Source organism: Gossypium hirsutum, chromosome D08, assembly GCF_007990345.1.
Source record: "Gossypium hirsutum isolate 1008001.06 chromosome D08, Gossypium_hirsutum_v2.1, whole genome shotgun sequence".
Taxonomy (NCBI): Eukaryota; Viridiplantae; Streptophyta; class Magnoliopsida; order Malvales; family Malvaceae; genus Gossypium; species Gossypium hirsutum.
In genome coordinates, this window is record NC_053444.1 from 39,338,859 (window position 1) to 39,355,623 (window position 16,765).

The 16,765-nt window shown below is 31.5% G+C and overlaps 1 protein-coding gene and 1 pseudogene across 1 annotated transcript; both read right to left on the reverse strand.

Moving 5' to 3' along the window:
• Positions 1-5,537: 5,537 nt before the first annotated feature.
• On the reverse strand, positions 5,538-8,019 carry LOC107918372 (WAT1-related protein At2g39510-like; annotated as a pseudogene).
• A 1,704-nt stretch (positions 8,020-9,723) lies between these two features.
• On the reverse strand, positions 9,724-11,359 carry LOC107912018 (60S ribosomal protein L9). Its single transcript, XM_016840052.2, has 3 exons — positions 10,535-11,359; positions 10,056-10,178; positions 9,724-9,951 (listed from the first exon to the last, which is right to left on the reverse strand). Exons 1-3 carry the CDS (start codon positions 10,907-10,909, stop codon positions 9,865-9,867), a joined length of 585 nt encoding a protein of 194 aa, XP_016695541.1. The 5' UTR covers positions 10,910-11,359; the 3' UTR covers positions 9,724-9,864.
• Positions 11,360-16,765: the final 5,406 nt, after the last annotated feature.

Consider the following 16,765-nt stretch of genomic DNA (forward strand, 5'->3'; position numbering starts at 1 on the left):
CACGTATGTACTCAAATCTCGCGTTCAATTGAAACCGAATATCCAATTCAATATTATAATTCAAACAATAATTCATTTCCAACAATAGAATATATGCATAATACTAATCATCAATTTGTACAAATGTTAAATTTTAACCGTACGAACTTACCTGGACTGAATTGTAGTAATTGCAGAAGTTTAGGAACTATTCCGCTATTTTTCTTTTTCCACGAGTATTTACGGGATCTTGATCTAAAATATAAAATTACTCATTTATTAGCATATATTTCATTTCTAATCCATTTTACAATTAATACCCTTCTATTTTTCAACTTTATGCAATTACCCTAAACTTTTACAATTTTTACAATTTAATCCCTTAATTAGTTAATCTATCACATTAACTAATTTTCTCAAATAAATAACCTATCCAAATATTCTAGGCCCTCATACAGACTTTAATAAACCTAAAATTCACTATCAAACCCTAATATTTTGACATTTTCACAATTTAATCCTAAAATCAATATTTAACAAAAATCACTTTACAAAATCATCACACAACACAATCAAAGCTCCAAATCCATGTTATTCATCAAAAACATCTAATATTTTTCAATGGAAACTTCCAAAATTTTTAACTGAATCAGAAACGAATGTACGGGTTAGCTGGACCTAGTTGCAACTATCTCAAAAACATAAAAATTACAAGAAACGAGTAAGAATTGAACTCACATGGAAGCTCGTATGCTCAACCAATTCTCCAATCTATTTCTATGGTGTTTCGTCAGTGACAAAAGAAGAAAATGAAGAAGAAATCCTATTTCTTCTTCCTTAATTTTGTTTTAATTTCAACTAAATTACAAGTTTGCCATTATAATTTAATTATTTTGTCCTTATCCATCAATTTACTGTCCCACTATACTATTTAGGGCTTAATTATCACTTAATTCCTTCCTCAATTAATAATTTCATCACCTAATTGCTATAATTAGCAAGTTTTACACATTTTCCAATTTAGTTCTTTTTAATTAATTAACTATCGAAACGTTAAAATTTTTCAATGAAACTTTAATACCACCTTAATGAAACTCCGTAAATATTTATAAAAATATTTATGGCTCGGTTTATAGAAACGAGGTCTTGATACCTCACTTTCTAAAACCACTTGACCTTAGGGTCTTACCACTTGAACCTAATAAATTGTTATAGAACATAAATTACCAAATCAAAAACCTTTTTAAAACTATATTTGACTCGTAAATATTAAATAATAATATTTACGAACTTACTTGTAGGATTTGGTGGCCTCGAAACCACTATTTCTGACATCACTAAAAAATCGGGCTATTACAGGCACATGGTCGTGTGTCCAGCCTACGTGGGAAGGCCCAGGCCATATGGCTCCTGAATTCAGCTTTATTTTTCCGATTTTCACTCTTTTTTTGCTCCTTTCGCTTCCAAATGCTCTCCTAAGTATAGAAACATGAATTCAAAGGATTAGGAGCATAAAATTCACTAATTTGCATAAATAATCATCCATAAACGCATTAGGAACAAGATTAAAATATGTTACTTTTATCATTTATCATAGATTTAAGAGAGAAATTTGAGAGTGGTTTGAGAATTTTGAGAGATTTTTTAGGGAATTTTGTGAAAAATAAGTAATGGTGGGGGGGTTTATAGGGTTTTTTTTATTACCGTTGTGGGGTGGAGGGCAACGACTATTTTAATTAGCCGTTGGGGAGGGGGAACGCGTCTAGCTGGAAGCGTTTTTTTGGCAACATGCAGAAAGCATTTCTAGCCAGAAGCTTTTTTCTGCATTTCACCTGAAAATGCTTCTAGCTGGAAGTGTTTTCCCTGAATCGGCCTATTCTCATAATTATTCAAAAAATTGGTCTGGTCTGATAAATTTAAATTTTTTTTTACATTTATCAGTATTTAAGTCATGCCACTGATGCTTTTGTTTTCCCAAAAATTGCATTTTGTTGTTTAAAAATTAAACGTAGTTAGTCTTGATATTTAATTTTTGTACTTTGTACTGTTAAAATTAAAAAATATTTTATTATATATATTGATATTATTAATAATTTTGTAATAAATATATTAATTAAAGCAATTTTATAAGCAAGTTATTATGAATTCAATAAGAATATTTCATATTAAATGTTTTTATACAAATATTAATATGTCAATAATTAGATTAAAATTTAAAATTAATGTTTGAGATGGCTCCGCTGGGCCTGTTCACTGTTTAAAATAATTAAAAATATAAAAATTTATATTAATATTATTTTTATTATTAAATTTAAATATAAAATATTTTTTTTAAACACTGAAATGGTCCGTTTGGATGAAATAAACTCAAAGTTGGAATTTTTTTTGAGATCTGACCTTGATCTAATCTCACTCATGAACCCTTTTAATGGTAATAAAGTTTGTAAAATTTGAGCTATTCATTCTGTCTATATTAAATTATACTTGTATAAGTATTTTTTAATTAATTTAAGCCATTTATATATCAAAAATATTTTTATAAATTTAATTATTTAAAGCATATTAAATATTAGTGTAAAATAATTTTAAATAATAATATAAATTCTAAATTGATTTAAATTAAATTTAAGTATATTGTGTAACTTTTTTTTTTCAAAATACACTAAAAAAATTTTATAACTTAATTTATTATCTTTATAAAACTTATTTTATTATAATATTTTATTTTTATACAATATTAAGAGTGGTGAATAGGATTTGAGATTCGTGTTAAACAGATGTTGGGTAAAAACTTTAATCACCGTTCTATACAAATCAAGACATAATAATAATTTATATACTTTGTATTTAAATTTACATAAAATATATTTCATATATAATTAATATCATTTTAAAAAATTAAAAAAATTGTTCAAAATTGATTTAATATTAACCAAATGAATATATTAAAGTTTGGAGAGACCTTATTACCATTCCTCGAGCAAATAAAACATTGTTTGAATTTTTTAAAAAAACTACATTTTTCATTTTTTTTAAATTATTCAAAATTGTTTTAAAATTTTTAATTTTTAAAGATTTTATTTTAAACATTTTTAATACATTTTTATTGAAAATATGAAAAAAAACCTTTTATTTTAAAACTATTTTTTGTAATTGTTTACCTATATTATTGTTTAAACTTTTGACTGAGTTGATGTTACAAGTTAGCCGAGCACCAACTCGATTAAGGAAATTATAGAAATGACATTCCGCGTTACAAATAAGTCAAGTTATATTATTTTAGGTCACTTTAGTTTTTTCATTTTTTAAAAAAAGTCTATAAAAATTTATATATGATGTGATTTGAATCCATACCATTGATAGAATCTTAACTTTACCATTCAATCAAAGTTTTATCTTAAAATATTTTATACATTTTAATTTTATTAGGCACATTTTATTACCTACATCAATTGCATATTTTGGTAATGTTATTATTGCAGAAAGATATGAATATTATGAGATAATTTATTTTAAGAATAGTTTTCTATATTATAGGAAGTAGAGAATGACTAGGAGTAGTTTTCCTATTTCAATTTTAACTTCGATATGACATGTATATATATTCTCTTATGTTGATGAATGATAATTGGGACTTTACCCTACTATTGTCATGGTATCACGGCCAAACCCTAAAATACCATAAACCAAATTAAGATGACCACACCACCACCACCATCATCAAAGTTAGAAGCTAAGAGCACAAGTAGTGCTTGTGGAAAGACGCCTACCTCTCGCCCTTCATTTGCTGCTCGTCGAGGTTGAGGGGTGTTCCATGCAAGTGCTACTGTTGCAACGGGGGTTGATGATTCGACAGGTGCATCTCCTACCCCAACGACGACTGCTGCGTTACCTGGTCTTAATGTTGCGCAGTGGCAAGCGTTGATAATAGTGTTTGGTAATCCTCAAACTCAAACAAATCCCTTGAATGGTGTGTTTGATAATACTTCTTGGATAATTGACATTGGTTCAACTGTCCATATTTTCTCGATTTTTGGCGTTTACCAATTTGAAATAGTTTTTGAGTCAACCGTTTCAACGCATTTGTTCGTAATATTATATCGATCAGTTCTCGATCCATCTGATCTGATCATGTTCCAATAACACTAGTCACATCATCAAATCTTGACATAATTTAAGTTCAGGGACCAAAATAGATCTAGTTGGCAAGTTCAAGGACCAAGTGGACCAAAAAGAAATACAAGTACCAAAGTGGACCTACTTGCCAAGTTGAAGGGCAAAAAATTATATTATCCCTTTAATAAAATACTAAGTTTTTTTTCTTTTACTTCTTTTCTCTCTCTTCTCTTACATGTGATAATCTGCTGAATAGGTTGAAAGCTTTGACACATTTCTCCAAATTTCATAACACTTTTTTCTGAAACTTTAATATGACATGATCAAGACTAGACCTGGCTTGGCTCGAAGGCCCGCCCGAAAAGTGGAAGGGTTTGGGTAAAAATATAGGCCCGAAAAATAGGCTTGGGCAAAAAACTAAAGCTTATTTAAAAAATGAGACAGGCCTCGGGTAAGGTATTTTTGGCCCGGGCCCAGCCCGAATTCACAAAAAGACAAAAAATTTACTATTTTTTGTTGTTTTAATGTTATTTTCTTGTTGTTTTCTCCGTGTTTTACTACCATTCCACTATTACGTTACTACTATTTTGTTGTTATTGTTTGCATATTGTATAACACTCGTTTTATTGTTAATTTTGTTATTATTTTAGAGACATTTGCTTGTTAAGTTGTATCTATATTAGTGTTATTTAAGTATACATATTTTTAAAATTTATTTTCAATTTGTTGGGAAATATTTAATTTAATATTTTTAGTATTTTTTATGTATTATATATATATATTTAAAAATCATACAAAAAAATTAATATGGTCAGGCCGGGCCCTAATTTTAGCATTTTTATTTGGGCCAAGGTTTGGCAAAATTTTAGGTCTTTTTTTTTGGCCTGGCTCTAGCAAATTGGCCTAAATTTTTTGTTGGGCCCAGCCCATAAGCACCTCTAATCAAGACCTCGATGGTGTTACTTTTGTGAGATTTAATTTCAATCTTTATATAGTAAAAATACCATGAAGATCCCTATATAAGAAGTCAGAGTGCATTTTGCTATTTTTATTCAAAAATTGAGTACATTAGTCCCCATATATTAGATTAAAGAGGAAATCGATCCTTTCTATTAAAAATTTCATCTATTTCTACTCAGAGGCGATTTTAGGGGGGGCATAGGCCCCGGCCCCCCTAAAATGAAAAATCACCATTTAGGACCTCTACATTTTTTTAAAACTTTAAATTAGTAAAAGTAAAATTGTATTTTGGCCCCCCTAAAATTATAAAAATTCGGTTTAATCCTTTAAAAAATTATAAATATATAGACTATAAGAAATTAAAATTTCATTCGGCCTCCCTAAAAAATTGTTCTGGCTTCACCCTGTTTCTACTGTTAATATTTGGCGTAATTAACAAAATAACTAAAAAATTACACATGGTGTGCTACGTCTATCTCAGCTTGACAAATAGAGACTAGTTTTTAACGGTAGAAATAGATGAAATTTTTAACAGAAAGTATTTGCTCTTTAATCTAATATACAATGACTAATTCATCTATTTTTTAAAATAGAAGCAAAATACAATTTGATTCCTAATACAAAAATGTCCATGATACTTTTACCATCTTTAGATGCATTTGGATCCCACCAAATCTCACTTACAGCCTTTGTGGCCCTAGATTTGCCTCTGCAGACGTTTAGTTTTCTCGAAACAAATATATATCCAAAGGTGTTAAAAACTACTGGTTATGCAGTTTGTAAAGTCTTCTTTATTCCTCTACTTAAAAGAAAGAGCACATTGAACCAACCAACCGCCCACTTCATGAAAATTACCCTGATTCAAAATTACTAATAAGCATATTTGGGTGGAAGCAAGTGATTAACATTTTTCTCAACACATCGCCTCTCTTGTGGCTATTGGGCATTTGATGCTGGAGATCACTACTAGTCTTTGATCATCTCCATTCTTTGTATTTCCTGCGACAAAACTGTCCCTCCTTTTTCCCCAAAGTACAAAATAAGAAATGTACCCACCATGCTGAAAATTTGCCAAACCCAACCAAATGAGAACCATGCGAACAGGCTATGAAGAAACAACATTTTTCTTAGCATTATTAACTTTACCTGCCTAAGTGAAGTCGCTCTGCGAAAACAATTGCAGAGAATATTGCGACAATGACAAGCAGTGGAATAAACATTGCGGAGAACTGGAGAAGACTGGTCCTTTGTTAATGATACACCATGTTTGTAAGTAGAAGACTAATTCTGAGAGCACCACTCCCTATAACAAATTTCATTTTTAGCAATCTCATATAAACAAATAATGCTGAAAGCCTTCAATTTCCTTCTCATTTTACGTAAGAATGTCCTCTTTTTTTTCTTTCTTTCTAAATTACTAGTATTCTATATACCCGGACATTGTTATAGAAGTACAACACTTACCTCAAGTACGAGACGTAAGAGCTAAAATTAATTTACCATTAAGGTTAAAAGTGCGATGAAAAAAAAAGGATAATATTTACCATTGATGTAAAAGAAGTGCCTTTAAGAAATTAAAATGTTAATTTTAGACTTGCTTTTCTAAAATAGAAATGTAATTGGAGATAATAATAAAAATAAGTTTATTTAAAAAAATTTAAAAGCCAAAAAGCTAAAATTTTTTATTTCTAGTTAAAATTTTAGTTTGAAATAAAAGCTGTATTTTTACCAAATTTTTTAAGTTTGAAATTAATGTTTGAATTAAAAAAATAGCCTTAGTTGAATTCTGGATGGAGCACTTACGTGATGGTCAAAAGCTGTACATTCCGCTCCAGTCTCCACAGGAGTGGATTTCTTGCAAAAAACAGGGCAAGAACAGAAGATTGAAACGATGCAATGAAGCAGATTAGAGCATTTAGCGATAATTGAGGTGGATATACTTCAGCCTGCGATAAGAGGGAGAAATTATTACCAAAAATAGGAAAAAGAAATGAAGAAAGAATTATCCACGGTATCTACATGAAAATGGCATACAGTAGTAAATATCTATTAACCTGGAGAATTAGCCATCCACTCCAAGCAATGTAACTGACTAGATCAAGAGCAGAGCCTTTGATCCAACTTTCATTTCCATGCCTACTATACTCACTCTTGAGATTCAGAACCATTTGTGCCATATATGTTTATCAATGGCCTCTCTACAAAGCCTTTCAATTGGAACCCTCCTCTCCAAAAGGTACCCGATACCTTGGCTCCACCGCTGCCACTTCTAATCTTCACATTTTCCATCCTGAATTGGAAACATAAAAAAGAAAAGCAATATTCAGCTGAGATTGGAAGGCCAAAAGGTGAGGATTGATTTAGTCTTTACATATACCTCAGAAAAACTGCCATTAGAAACGTCAAACTAGGGATAACATTGCTCCAGGCGGTGGCTACAGTTGGAGAAGTGTAAGCTGAAGCAGCAAAGTACAAATTAAGATGAATAGTAGTCCCTAGAGATGAAAACAAAAATATTTGGCCAAACATGGGCAACGAAAGCGAAGGACGTTCTTTCCTGCTTGCAAAATACAAAACAGGTTCTGCTGAAATTTTTGGTGGTGGATTGACTAGGAATAATAAGAGACTGAAACTTGTAAGTTTAGCTTACTTTTCAAGTACATAAGCAGGGGAGGGGGGCTAACAAAAGCATGGCAAGTTATGGCGGTAAACTAGGAAGACAAATTGATTGAGGCCTCTCTCAAGAGCGATTTTGATGAGAATGTTTGATCCACCATAAGCAAATTGAACTACCACCATTGCCATGTAATAACCGAAGTTTTTCATGGTTACAGAAGAAATGGAAACTGGTTTATAGGCATAGGGGATGACGCATTTCAACACTAAGCTTAACTTACTCGAGTAGCCAGTGGAATTCATAATCAGTATGAGAATAAGATGCCCCCACATTCCAGTCTTTCCCATTTTGTTGGCTGTCAAAATCAGGATGCTGATGCTGTCCTAACTCCTAACTACTTATTCAAACAATTTTCTTATTTGGTGTTGGATTACCTTTTTAAAATCCATACTTATCCAACTGTCACTACATTTTCGTGTTTCATAAATTACTAATATTTTATAAATTGTTCATTCAATAAAAAGTTTTTTTTAAATAAACTTAAATGGAAAACAGAGAAACAAAACCCCAAAAAAAAAAAACTAGATTTTTCTTCTTTTATTAATTTCAGTGATTTCAACATATGCGTTAGGATTATGTTTTCAATTTCTAAATTAAAAAAAAATCATTATTTTTCAAAATGAATCAAATTAAATTGATCAACATATGCCAACAATGTTAAGGATGTTTTCTTATTGAATGTTGTCTACATTGCTGATGCTCATATTCGTTGTTGTCATTATTGTCATGATGCTGCTTGTGTCATATTTTCATAAAAGTATCACGTGTCTATTCTCATAAAAGTATTGTGTCTGCTTTTATTGTTGTCTTGTTGAACATATCTCAATAACATCAATATTCCTATTGTTCGAAATTCTCATGCATCAATAACATGTACAAAAACTGGATAAGATTTAATTTTTAAAAAAAATCTAGAATTGATTTAGTTTTGAAAAAAAATTGATTATATATAAAGTAAGCTTATGTTGCATGAATTCATTTATTATTTTCAATTAGTGAGCTTGAGTAAAATTCTTAATATAATAATTAAATGAAGTTACTCTAAATTGATGTGGCTTAAACCAAACATTGAACTTAAAATAAACCAAAGTTTTAATAATGAGATAATTAAATTGTAACTATGATAAAAACTCAAACAATTTATTATGATATCGGATTTGATTATGAAAAATTAATTTATTTATTTTGAATTACATGATATATACACACGTGAGAATTACATTTATTTTTAAATATAATTTATGATAAATATATGATTTGAGGCTTAAAATAAAATTTCGAGAAAATAAAAAAGATATTAACTTTGATTAAATAAAAGAAAAAAATAATTTCGTGTAACAGATTCATAATTGGTCGCTGAAAATAAATATCATAATGCATGCCTTAGAAACGATTCTAGCTAAAAAAAAACACATTCGTGTTTTATTGATTAACGAGAAACAAATTTCTCTGAAAGAGGTGGTGATAAATAACGGTTTCATTCGACGCATATGTGACGACTAAAACCTTTATATTCAACTCTTAAAACCACACACACACATATGCTTGAAATGAGTTCAAACATCCACTTTAAAAACCTTAGCCAAAGCGTTTTCTAATGTTTAAACCAATTTAGATTATATTATTAAGAAAGAAGAGTCGAAGTGAAAGTTTTGTGACAATCATAATGACCAAGGGCCAAAACGATAAATTTTTAATTTTTCTATAATTTATAAAATTTTAAATTAATAATAGTAAAATTATAATTTAATCCCAAAATAATAAAAAATTAATTTAACCCATTAGAATTATAAATGTATAAATTATTAAAATGATAAAATTACACTTACCATAGTAAAAATATATAAGTACCCGACTCCGCCACTTAGTTCATCTATTATGAGTTCACATATTTCCGACACCGATAAACATGGCACAAGGAAATTTCTCAAAACCAGCATACAGAAAACACAACGCTTAAAAATGCATCAAGACATAATTGAAGTACAAAATTCAAACAAAAGATTCAAAATTTTCTCAACAATAAATAAAGATAACATCCTTGTACTCTGCAGTTGAATTCAAGTCAAAACAAAAACCAAGTTCTCAATAAAGCAGAACTACAACTATGTCTCAAGAGATAACCCTATCATTCATTCCTCTTCGGCGATCCTTCCCTTCTCACTAACATAGATACCATCAAGGAACTTTCTAATATCCTTGTTCTTCACATGGCATTTCTGTTTCATACCAAGGTCCAACACTTAGATTACGAAAGCAAAATATTTAAGCTGTATGTACAGAGCATGCATGTGAAATATTGTGTAACGGATTCAATGGTTACCTGATTTATCAAAGCTGCTGATCGTGACACAAGTTCAATATCATTACCATCCAAAACAATCTCATCCTTCACCTTCTCAGATCGAACTATGGAAACCCCTTCCAACATATCCACCTTGCGCACCTGTTTGTTCACCAACAGAAGATGAGCAGCCAATATTTATATATAATTTCAGGTTATTAGCAGGTATATCTCCAACTCTTGAAACAATAACATGACGACAATTGAGCATGGTGAACAATTGGATTGAAAAAAGTAATGGCTGCCCATGTCTACGCATAGGCAAATGAAGTCAGAACATGGATTGACAGAAAACAGTTCTTCCTAAGAAATTTATATTCCCTACAATAGAACATGAAACCATATGAAATAAAAACAGTACTAAATGCCTTCCCCAAATACAAAAATAAAATAAAAGAATGAACAGTGACAGTCAGATTCCAATCCAATATAAGCAGAAGAAAGGGTAGAGAGATGACCTTCTTCTCGCCAAGGAAATTACGGATCTCGATGGACTTGTTGGCGTTAGTGATGGAGGCGTTGATGGGAAAGTGAGCATAGACGAACCTCATTTTGTAACGGTATCCCTTGGTGACGCCGGTGATGAGGTTCTCGACGTGGCTGAGAGCGGTGCGGATGGCGGCGCTAGTCTTCCTGGAGCCGAACCAAGCCTCAATCCTGAGCTTACGCTTGCCGGTCTCCTCGTCCTTAATGAGATGGAAGTCGAGGTTGAGGTGCTTGAAGTCGCGGATAAGCTTACCCCTGGGACCCTCAACTTCGATAACCTTGGCTTTTATTTTGACGCTAACCCCATCGGGGATGTCCATCGTCTCGGAAGAAAGAATGGTCTTCATGTTTCTCCTGTCTACCAAGCGGCTGGCTTCGCGGAGAGGAAGAAAATTACACACTCACTCGCCTTACAAAAACCCTAAACCTAAAATGGTATTACTATATATGTACCAACTTCTAACCCAAAAGTTGATTAAGACTTGATTTGTGGGCTAAGAGAACAGGAGAGGAAATAAATGAAGGATACAATGGCCGATCCAACCCAATATCACCTTTCCACTTCACTACTATTTTTTTTCTTTTTCTTTCCCATACCAACTTTATCATATCTTTTAATCCATCTCTTTAATTTGGTACCTAAAATATTTTTTTCTTTTATCATACTTCAACTTCACAAACGTTACACAAAACACAAATTACTCTAATATGTTGCCTCGTTTAATACGAGAAAAAAAACTTATTTTTTTTACAATAATTAGACAGAAAATAAAGAATAGTTAGTACAAATTTAAACTTGAAATTAGAAAGTTGAGTAATAACTCTTATAAAAAAAATAAGACCTCTTCAAAATAAGTGAAAATTTTCCCTCCCCATTGCTAAAAATAAGGGTTTCTTTGTTTTACTGAAAATGATTTCTGGAAAATGATTTCTGGAAAATGACTTTCTTTCTTGTAAACATTAATATTTTCTGGTGTTTGGATAAATCTGTGTAAAATATTTTTTGTTGTTTGATAGATTTCTTAAAAATATTTCATAAAAGTTGTTTTCAGTGAAACCAACATACATTTGAAATTTTCTTATCTTTCATTATTTAATTGAGTCTATTTTATATCTATAAATTTATATTTTACATTGTTTTTGCATATATTAAAAATATTTTGTTAAATTCAGGTTCATTACAACGTCATTTTTTAGTTACATGACTACCAAGTGAATATTTTTTATTAAAAAAATATGACATCAACAAAATTGACAAAAAAATTTAACAATGTCAACAATTGGACTTGATTTTCAAACCTAAAAAGTAGAGGGACTAAAATCTTGAAAATAAAAGTGCAGAGACTAAATTGTAAATTTGTAAAGAGTACATAGACTTATGACATATTTTAACCTTTATTCTACGAAACATTTGTTATTAATATTGTCGAAACCATTTTTTTTTTTAAAAACCAAAAAAAAGTTTAGTTGTCAACTTAAAAAAGAAAATTGGAGTCGCCACCGATCTTTTATTGAGGTGTGATTGGATCACCTTGAAAATAATTTTAGGTCTGCGAATTTTGAGAAAACAGGCTCGGGAGTCGGTTACGCACGAGGAAGGGTTAGCACCCTCGTGACGCCCAAAATTGGTACCGAATTGATTGTTTAATGTCTTAATGTCGAAATTTTGAAAATATTTTTAAATACGATCCCATGAAATGAAAGCTTAAATAATTGAATTGGTTAAATGGACGGACCCATTTCAAAGAAATAGACCGCCACACTCAATGAGTTAGAGTGTAATAGTTCAATCTTTGAAGTTAGATTCGTCCCTTTTAAATTTTTTTTTTAAAACATGTTTTAAGAAGGATATTTGATTATTTAAGTCAATCGAGAAATCAGAATCCGGTAAGCTAGGGTTCAATTTCTCGAAATTCTTAAACATCAAATATTGTCTTTATTTTAAAATTGAGATAACAAAATGTCGTATCCAATAAGTTAGGATCCAACATTTTGAAATCTAAAGAATTTAATAATTGTATGGTTTTTAAAAAATGAACACTTGATTATCTTAATTCATCGAGAAGAATTGAAGCCCAGTAAGTTAGGGCACAATTCTCTCGAGAACCTATGAACACCAAGCTTTTTTAAGGATTATAAAACGATTATGATGCTTTAATAAAATTCAACTCTTACAAATGGAACATGATTGCATAACGATACATATAATGTAAAAGATAAATAACAATTTAAACTTAAACTAGAAGCAATTAAACAAATAATAGGCAAATACAAACATTGACCTTAATCATATCATATAAACATCCATATTAATAATTTAACAACCCATAAAACGAATAAAATAAATAAGGTTTAAGAAATAAAACATTAATGTATAAAAATTATGCAAAAGAAATTAATCCGAAGTTAATGATATACTCTATATACATATACATACTAAAATAACTTCATATAAATTATATATACTTTTAAAATAATATTGATAAATTTAAAACATTGATAACAAAAAATGTATTATTATTATATTTTTTAAAAGAGAAAATTTGTACTAGTAATAAGTTTGAAAACAATATTTAGCTAATATTAAAATAATGTTAAAAACAATGAATATAAAAATCTATTTATTAAAAAACTTTCGAAATCAAAATTAAACATAAAAGACATTTTTTGAAATTGAAAATAATAATCAACAAATTTTAAATCGGAGCTTAAATAAGATTAGAATAATTGTAAAAGAAAAACCAAACCAAGTGAAAATACAATTAACTCAAAATATTGGTGTATAATGAATAAAATAAAATACAAACGAAAATAATAATTTATTACATTTTAAACTATAATAATAAATTTAAACATTATTAAAAATAAATATTACAAATAATATTGAATACTATAATATATGAAAATAAAATTTATTATAATTAAAAATATTGTTGAATTTTAAGGAGGAAAACTAAATTTATATTAAATTAAAATTTATTTCAAATCGGAAGGACCAAACCAGCAATTAAGCATAAATATTGAGATAATCCAAATCAAATCATAGGAACGGCACCGTTTAAACTGGGATCTAAATGAATACAGAAGTAAATATGATATACAAATTACAAATCAATAAAGGAAATCAAATCGCAATCCCCTTAAACACGGAGGGACCTATTGAATAAATAAACCAAACGATCCATAATGCGCGGATCCTTCCCAGGTCGGGTCACCGTTCGGATCAGGTCTTCAAAACGACGCCGTTTTAGAGACATCGCATTGACTCCAAACAGTCGCGTTTCATCTCCGTACTTAAAGGCCAAAACCCTAAAAAATCTATTTCATTTTCTCAAAACCTAACTAGCATCAGATAAGCTTTGCACTGCTTTATACTAGCGGCATATGAATGGCTTCCGAACCCAACCCAAACTCCAATACGATGGAGAGAAGGCCAGGATCTCCTCATCAGGTACGTTCCTCACTCTTCACTCTTCTTTTTCTTTTTTTGAACAACGATTGGTGAACATAAAAACTAAAAAAAAAAGTAAAGAAAAGAATCAAGCAACAAGCGGAATAGAAAGGAATAAAAACCCAGAAAAATTACTTTTCTCTCCGTTTTTGATTTTTTTGTATTCTCGATTGTATATTGAATGCGTGTGTGAGGGTTTTTTTTGTACCCCCCATACAAAGGTCTTTTTGCTATTTTCTATAGGCCGAAAATCTAAAACAAAAATAAATAAAAAAGAATACAATTTTCCTTTTCTTTGCTGCGTTTTTTCATTTGCGTTTGCTGCAGGTACGGCCGTACGGTGTCAGGGACGTGGCCAGCCTAGAGAAGGCGCGCGTGGACCTGGCGCGGAGGAGCAGCACGCGCGGGGGTCTAACTCTGCTGCGTTGTTCGTCTTTTGTTTGTTGCAGGAATGGCCATACTGTGACGTGGCGCGGCGTGTACGAAGGCTTGTCACACGCGGAGGGCATGGCTGCGGCGCTTGGGTCTTCTAGGGTTTTTGCAAATGTAAAAAATTTGGCTGGTTTTGGCTATTAGGCTGGAATCGGGTTTGTCGTATTGGGTCAGATTAGGTTTGGGCTTAATTGGGTTTGGGTTATAACCAGTTTTAGGACTGTATTTTGGGTTAGATTTTATTGGGCTAATGTTTCTGTATTTTTGAACTTTTGGACTTTTAATTTATTTTTAATTTTTTGATTTTATTTGTTTTTGTAAGGGCCGGGCAAATTGGACCTATTACAACTGCCCCTCTTTGCTCGTTATCGTGTAACGGGAACGAAGCAAAGACTTTAAAATTGCGAATTTTGCCCGATCGTGCTGGACCTTGGTGCCCTTTTTCTTCAAGTAGCCTCATTCCATCCTACTGCATCTTCAGAGGTATAGAAATTGCTTCGATCCACTCCACTACAATGTCGGAGAGATAGGATTCGTAACTCATAACTTTGATCTGCTTAACTGTAATGTCGGAGAAATAAGATTCACAGTTGTAGCTTCAATCGGTTCCACTACACCGCCTGGGAAGTAAGATTCGCTATTGTAGCTTTAATCTTTTTAACTACAATGTCGGGGAAGCAAGATTCACTGTTGTGGCGTTAATCTTCCACTGCACCGTTTGAGAAGTAAGATTCGCTGTTGTAGCTTTAATATTTTTAACTGCAATGTCGGGGAAGCAAGATTCGCCGTTGTGGCCTTAATCTGTTCCACTGCACCGCTTGAGAAGTAAGATTCGCTGTTGTAGCTTTAATCTTTTTAACTGCAATGTCTGGGAACCAAGGTTCGCCATTGTGGCTTTAATCTGTTCCACTGCACTGCTAGGGAAATAAGATTCGCTGTTGTAGCTTTAATCTTTTTAATTGCAATGTCGGGGAAGCAAGATTAACTGATGTGGCTTTAATCTGTTCCACTCCGTCACCTGGGGAGTAAGATTCGCTGTTGTAGCTTTAATCTTTTTAATTGCAATGTCGGGAAAGCAAGATTCACCGATGTGGCTTTAATCTGTTCCACTGCACCGCCTGGGGAGTAAGATTCGCTGTTGTAGCTTTAATCTTTTTAACTGCAATGTCGGGGAAGCAAGATTCACCAATATGGCTTTAATCTATTCCACAGCATCGCCTGGGAATTAAAATTGGTATTTTTGATCTGCTTCGTTGTTGATGCAGGAAGACAAGATCCGCTATCTTCACTGATCTGCTCTCTGGGGAACATGACATGTATAATGAACCTAATTATGCCAAATGATTAAGATGGCATGATCAAAATGAATCCATTGCTCCTAACTAAACATGTGAATAATGTTTGCATGAATGCAGAGTTTTATTTTTTTCGAGAATGATCCTGCTTAGGTTGTCATTACTCGAAGTTTATTAAGGCTTTGTCACCGAAGTGCTATAACACCTTCCTTCTCGACTGGCGTTTTCTGAAGAAACATTTAGCCAGGTTGCCCCCACTGTAAACCTCAAAGTTATATCCACTGGGGAACAAAATTTGTACCATCATTCTCCCACTGTAATCCAAGTGTAGAAATATGTGGCTTTTCCTCAATCCTTCTATCACAATTCAAGGATACATGATCTAAATCGTTCTAGTTCATTACACCATTCCTAATGTGTCGTACCAAAGACTTATGCGCAGATGAAGGCTCTCTTCTCCGAGGTAACCTCTTTCTCTTGCCTGATAATTATTGTTTGCTTGTTTATTTAAGCTTTTTCATTAACATGTCATCTTGTCATTTTGTTCAATCAATGCATTTGATAACAAAATCCAAAGAGAAAGTCCAAATTTAGACTCTTCCTTCTCAAATTTCCAACCTTTAAACTTGGTGTGTTCTAAACAATAGTCCTGTTTCAGGCTTCTGTATTATTTAGAAGCTTCTAGAGTAATATGCAAAACTCCCATTGTGAAAGTTTCATTATTCCATTAATCATTATTCCAATGCAACATGCTTGCAAAAAGGTCATAACAATGGATAAAAATAAAGTTGGTTCTTAGCATAGCTCGAAAGGAATAAATTTCCAAAGAAATTGATTGGGAATGTGTATCTTGGAAAAGAATGAAGTATTCCAAGAACGACAAATTTAATATAAATAGTATGAAAATTGGGTGCCCCAGATATCGAAGCTTGAACTTCTCTATACAAACTTTCTGAAGACCATTCTGAGTTTGACATGTGTTTAAGAGATCTACAGTGCTCTGTCGATGCCTCAAGATGTCGCCT

Bases quoted from the DNA above. Each gene is read 5' to 3' on its own strand.
- LOC107912018 (XM_016840052.2), bottom strand. From the start codon at position 10,909: ATGAAGACCATTCTTTCTTCCGAGACGATGGACATCCCCGATGGGGTT. The intron at 10,179-10,534 runs GTCATCTCTCTA...GTGAACAAACAG, and splicing joins ATTTCCTTGGCGAGAAGAAG to GTGCGCAAGGTGGATATGTT. The intron at 9,952-10,055 runs GTAACCATTGAA...GGTATGAAACAG, and splicing joins CAGCAGCTTTGATAAATCAG to AAATGCCATGTGAAGAACAA.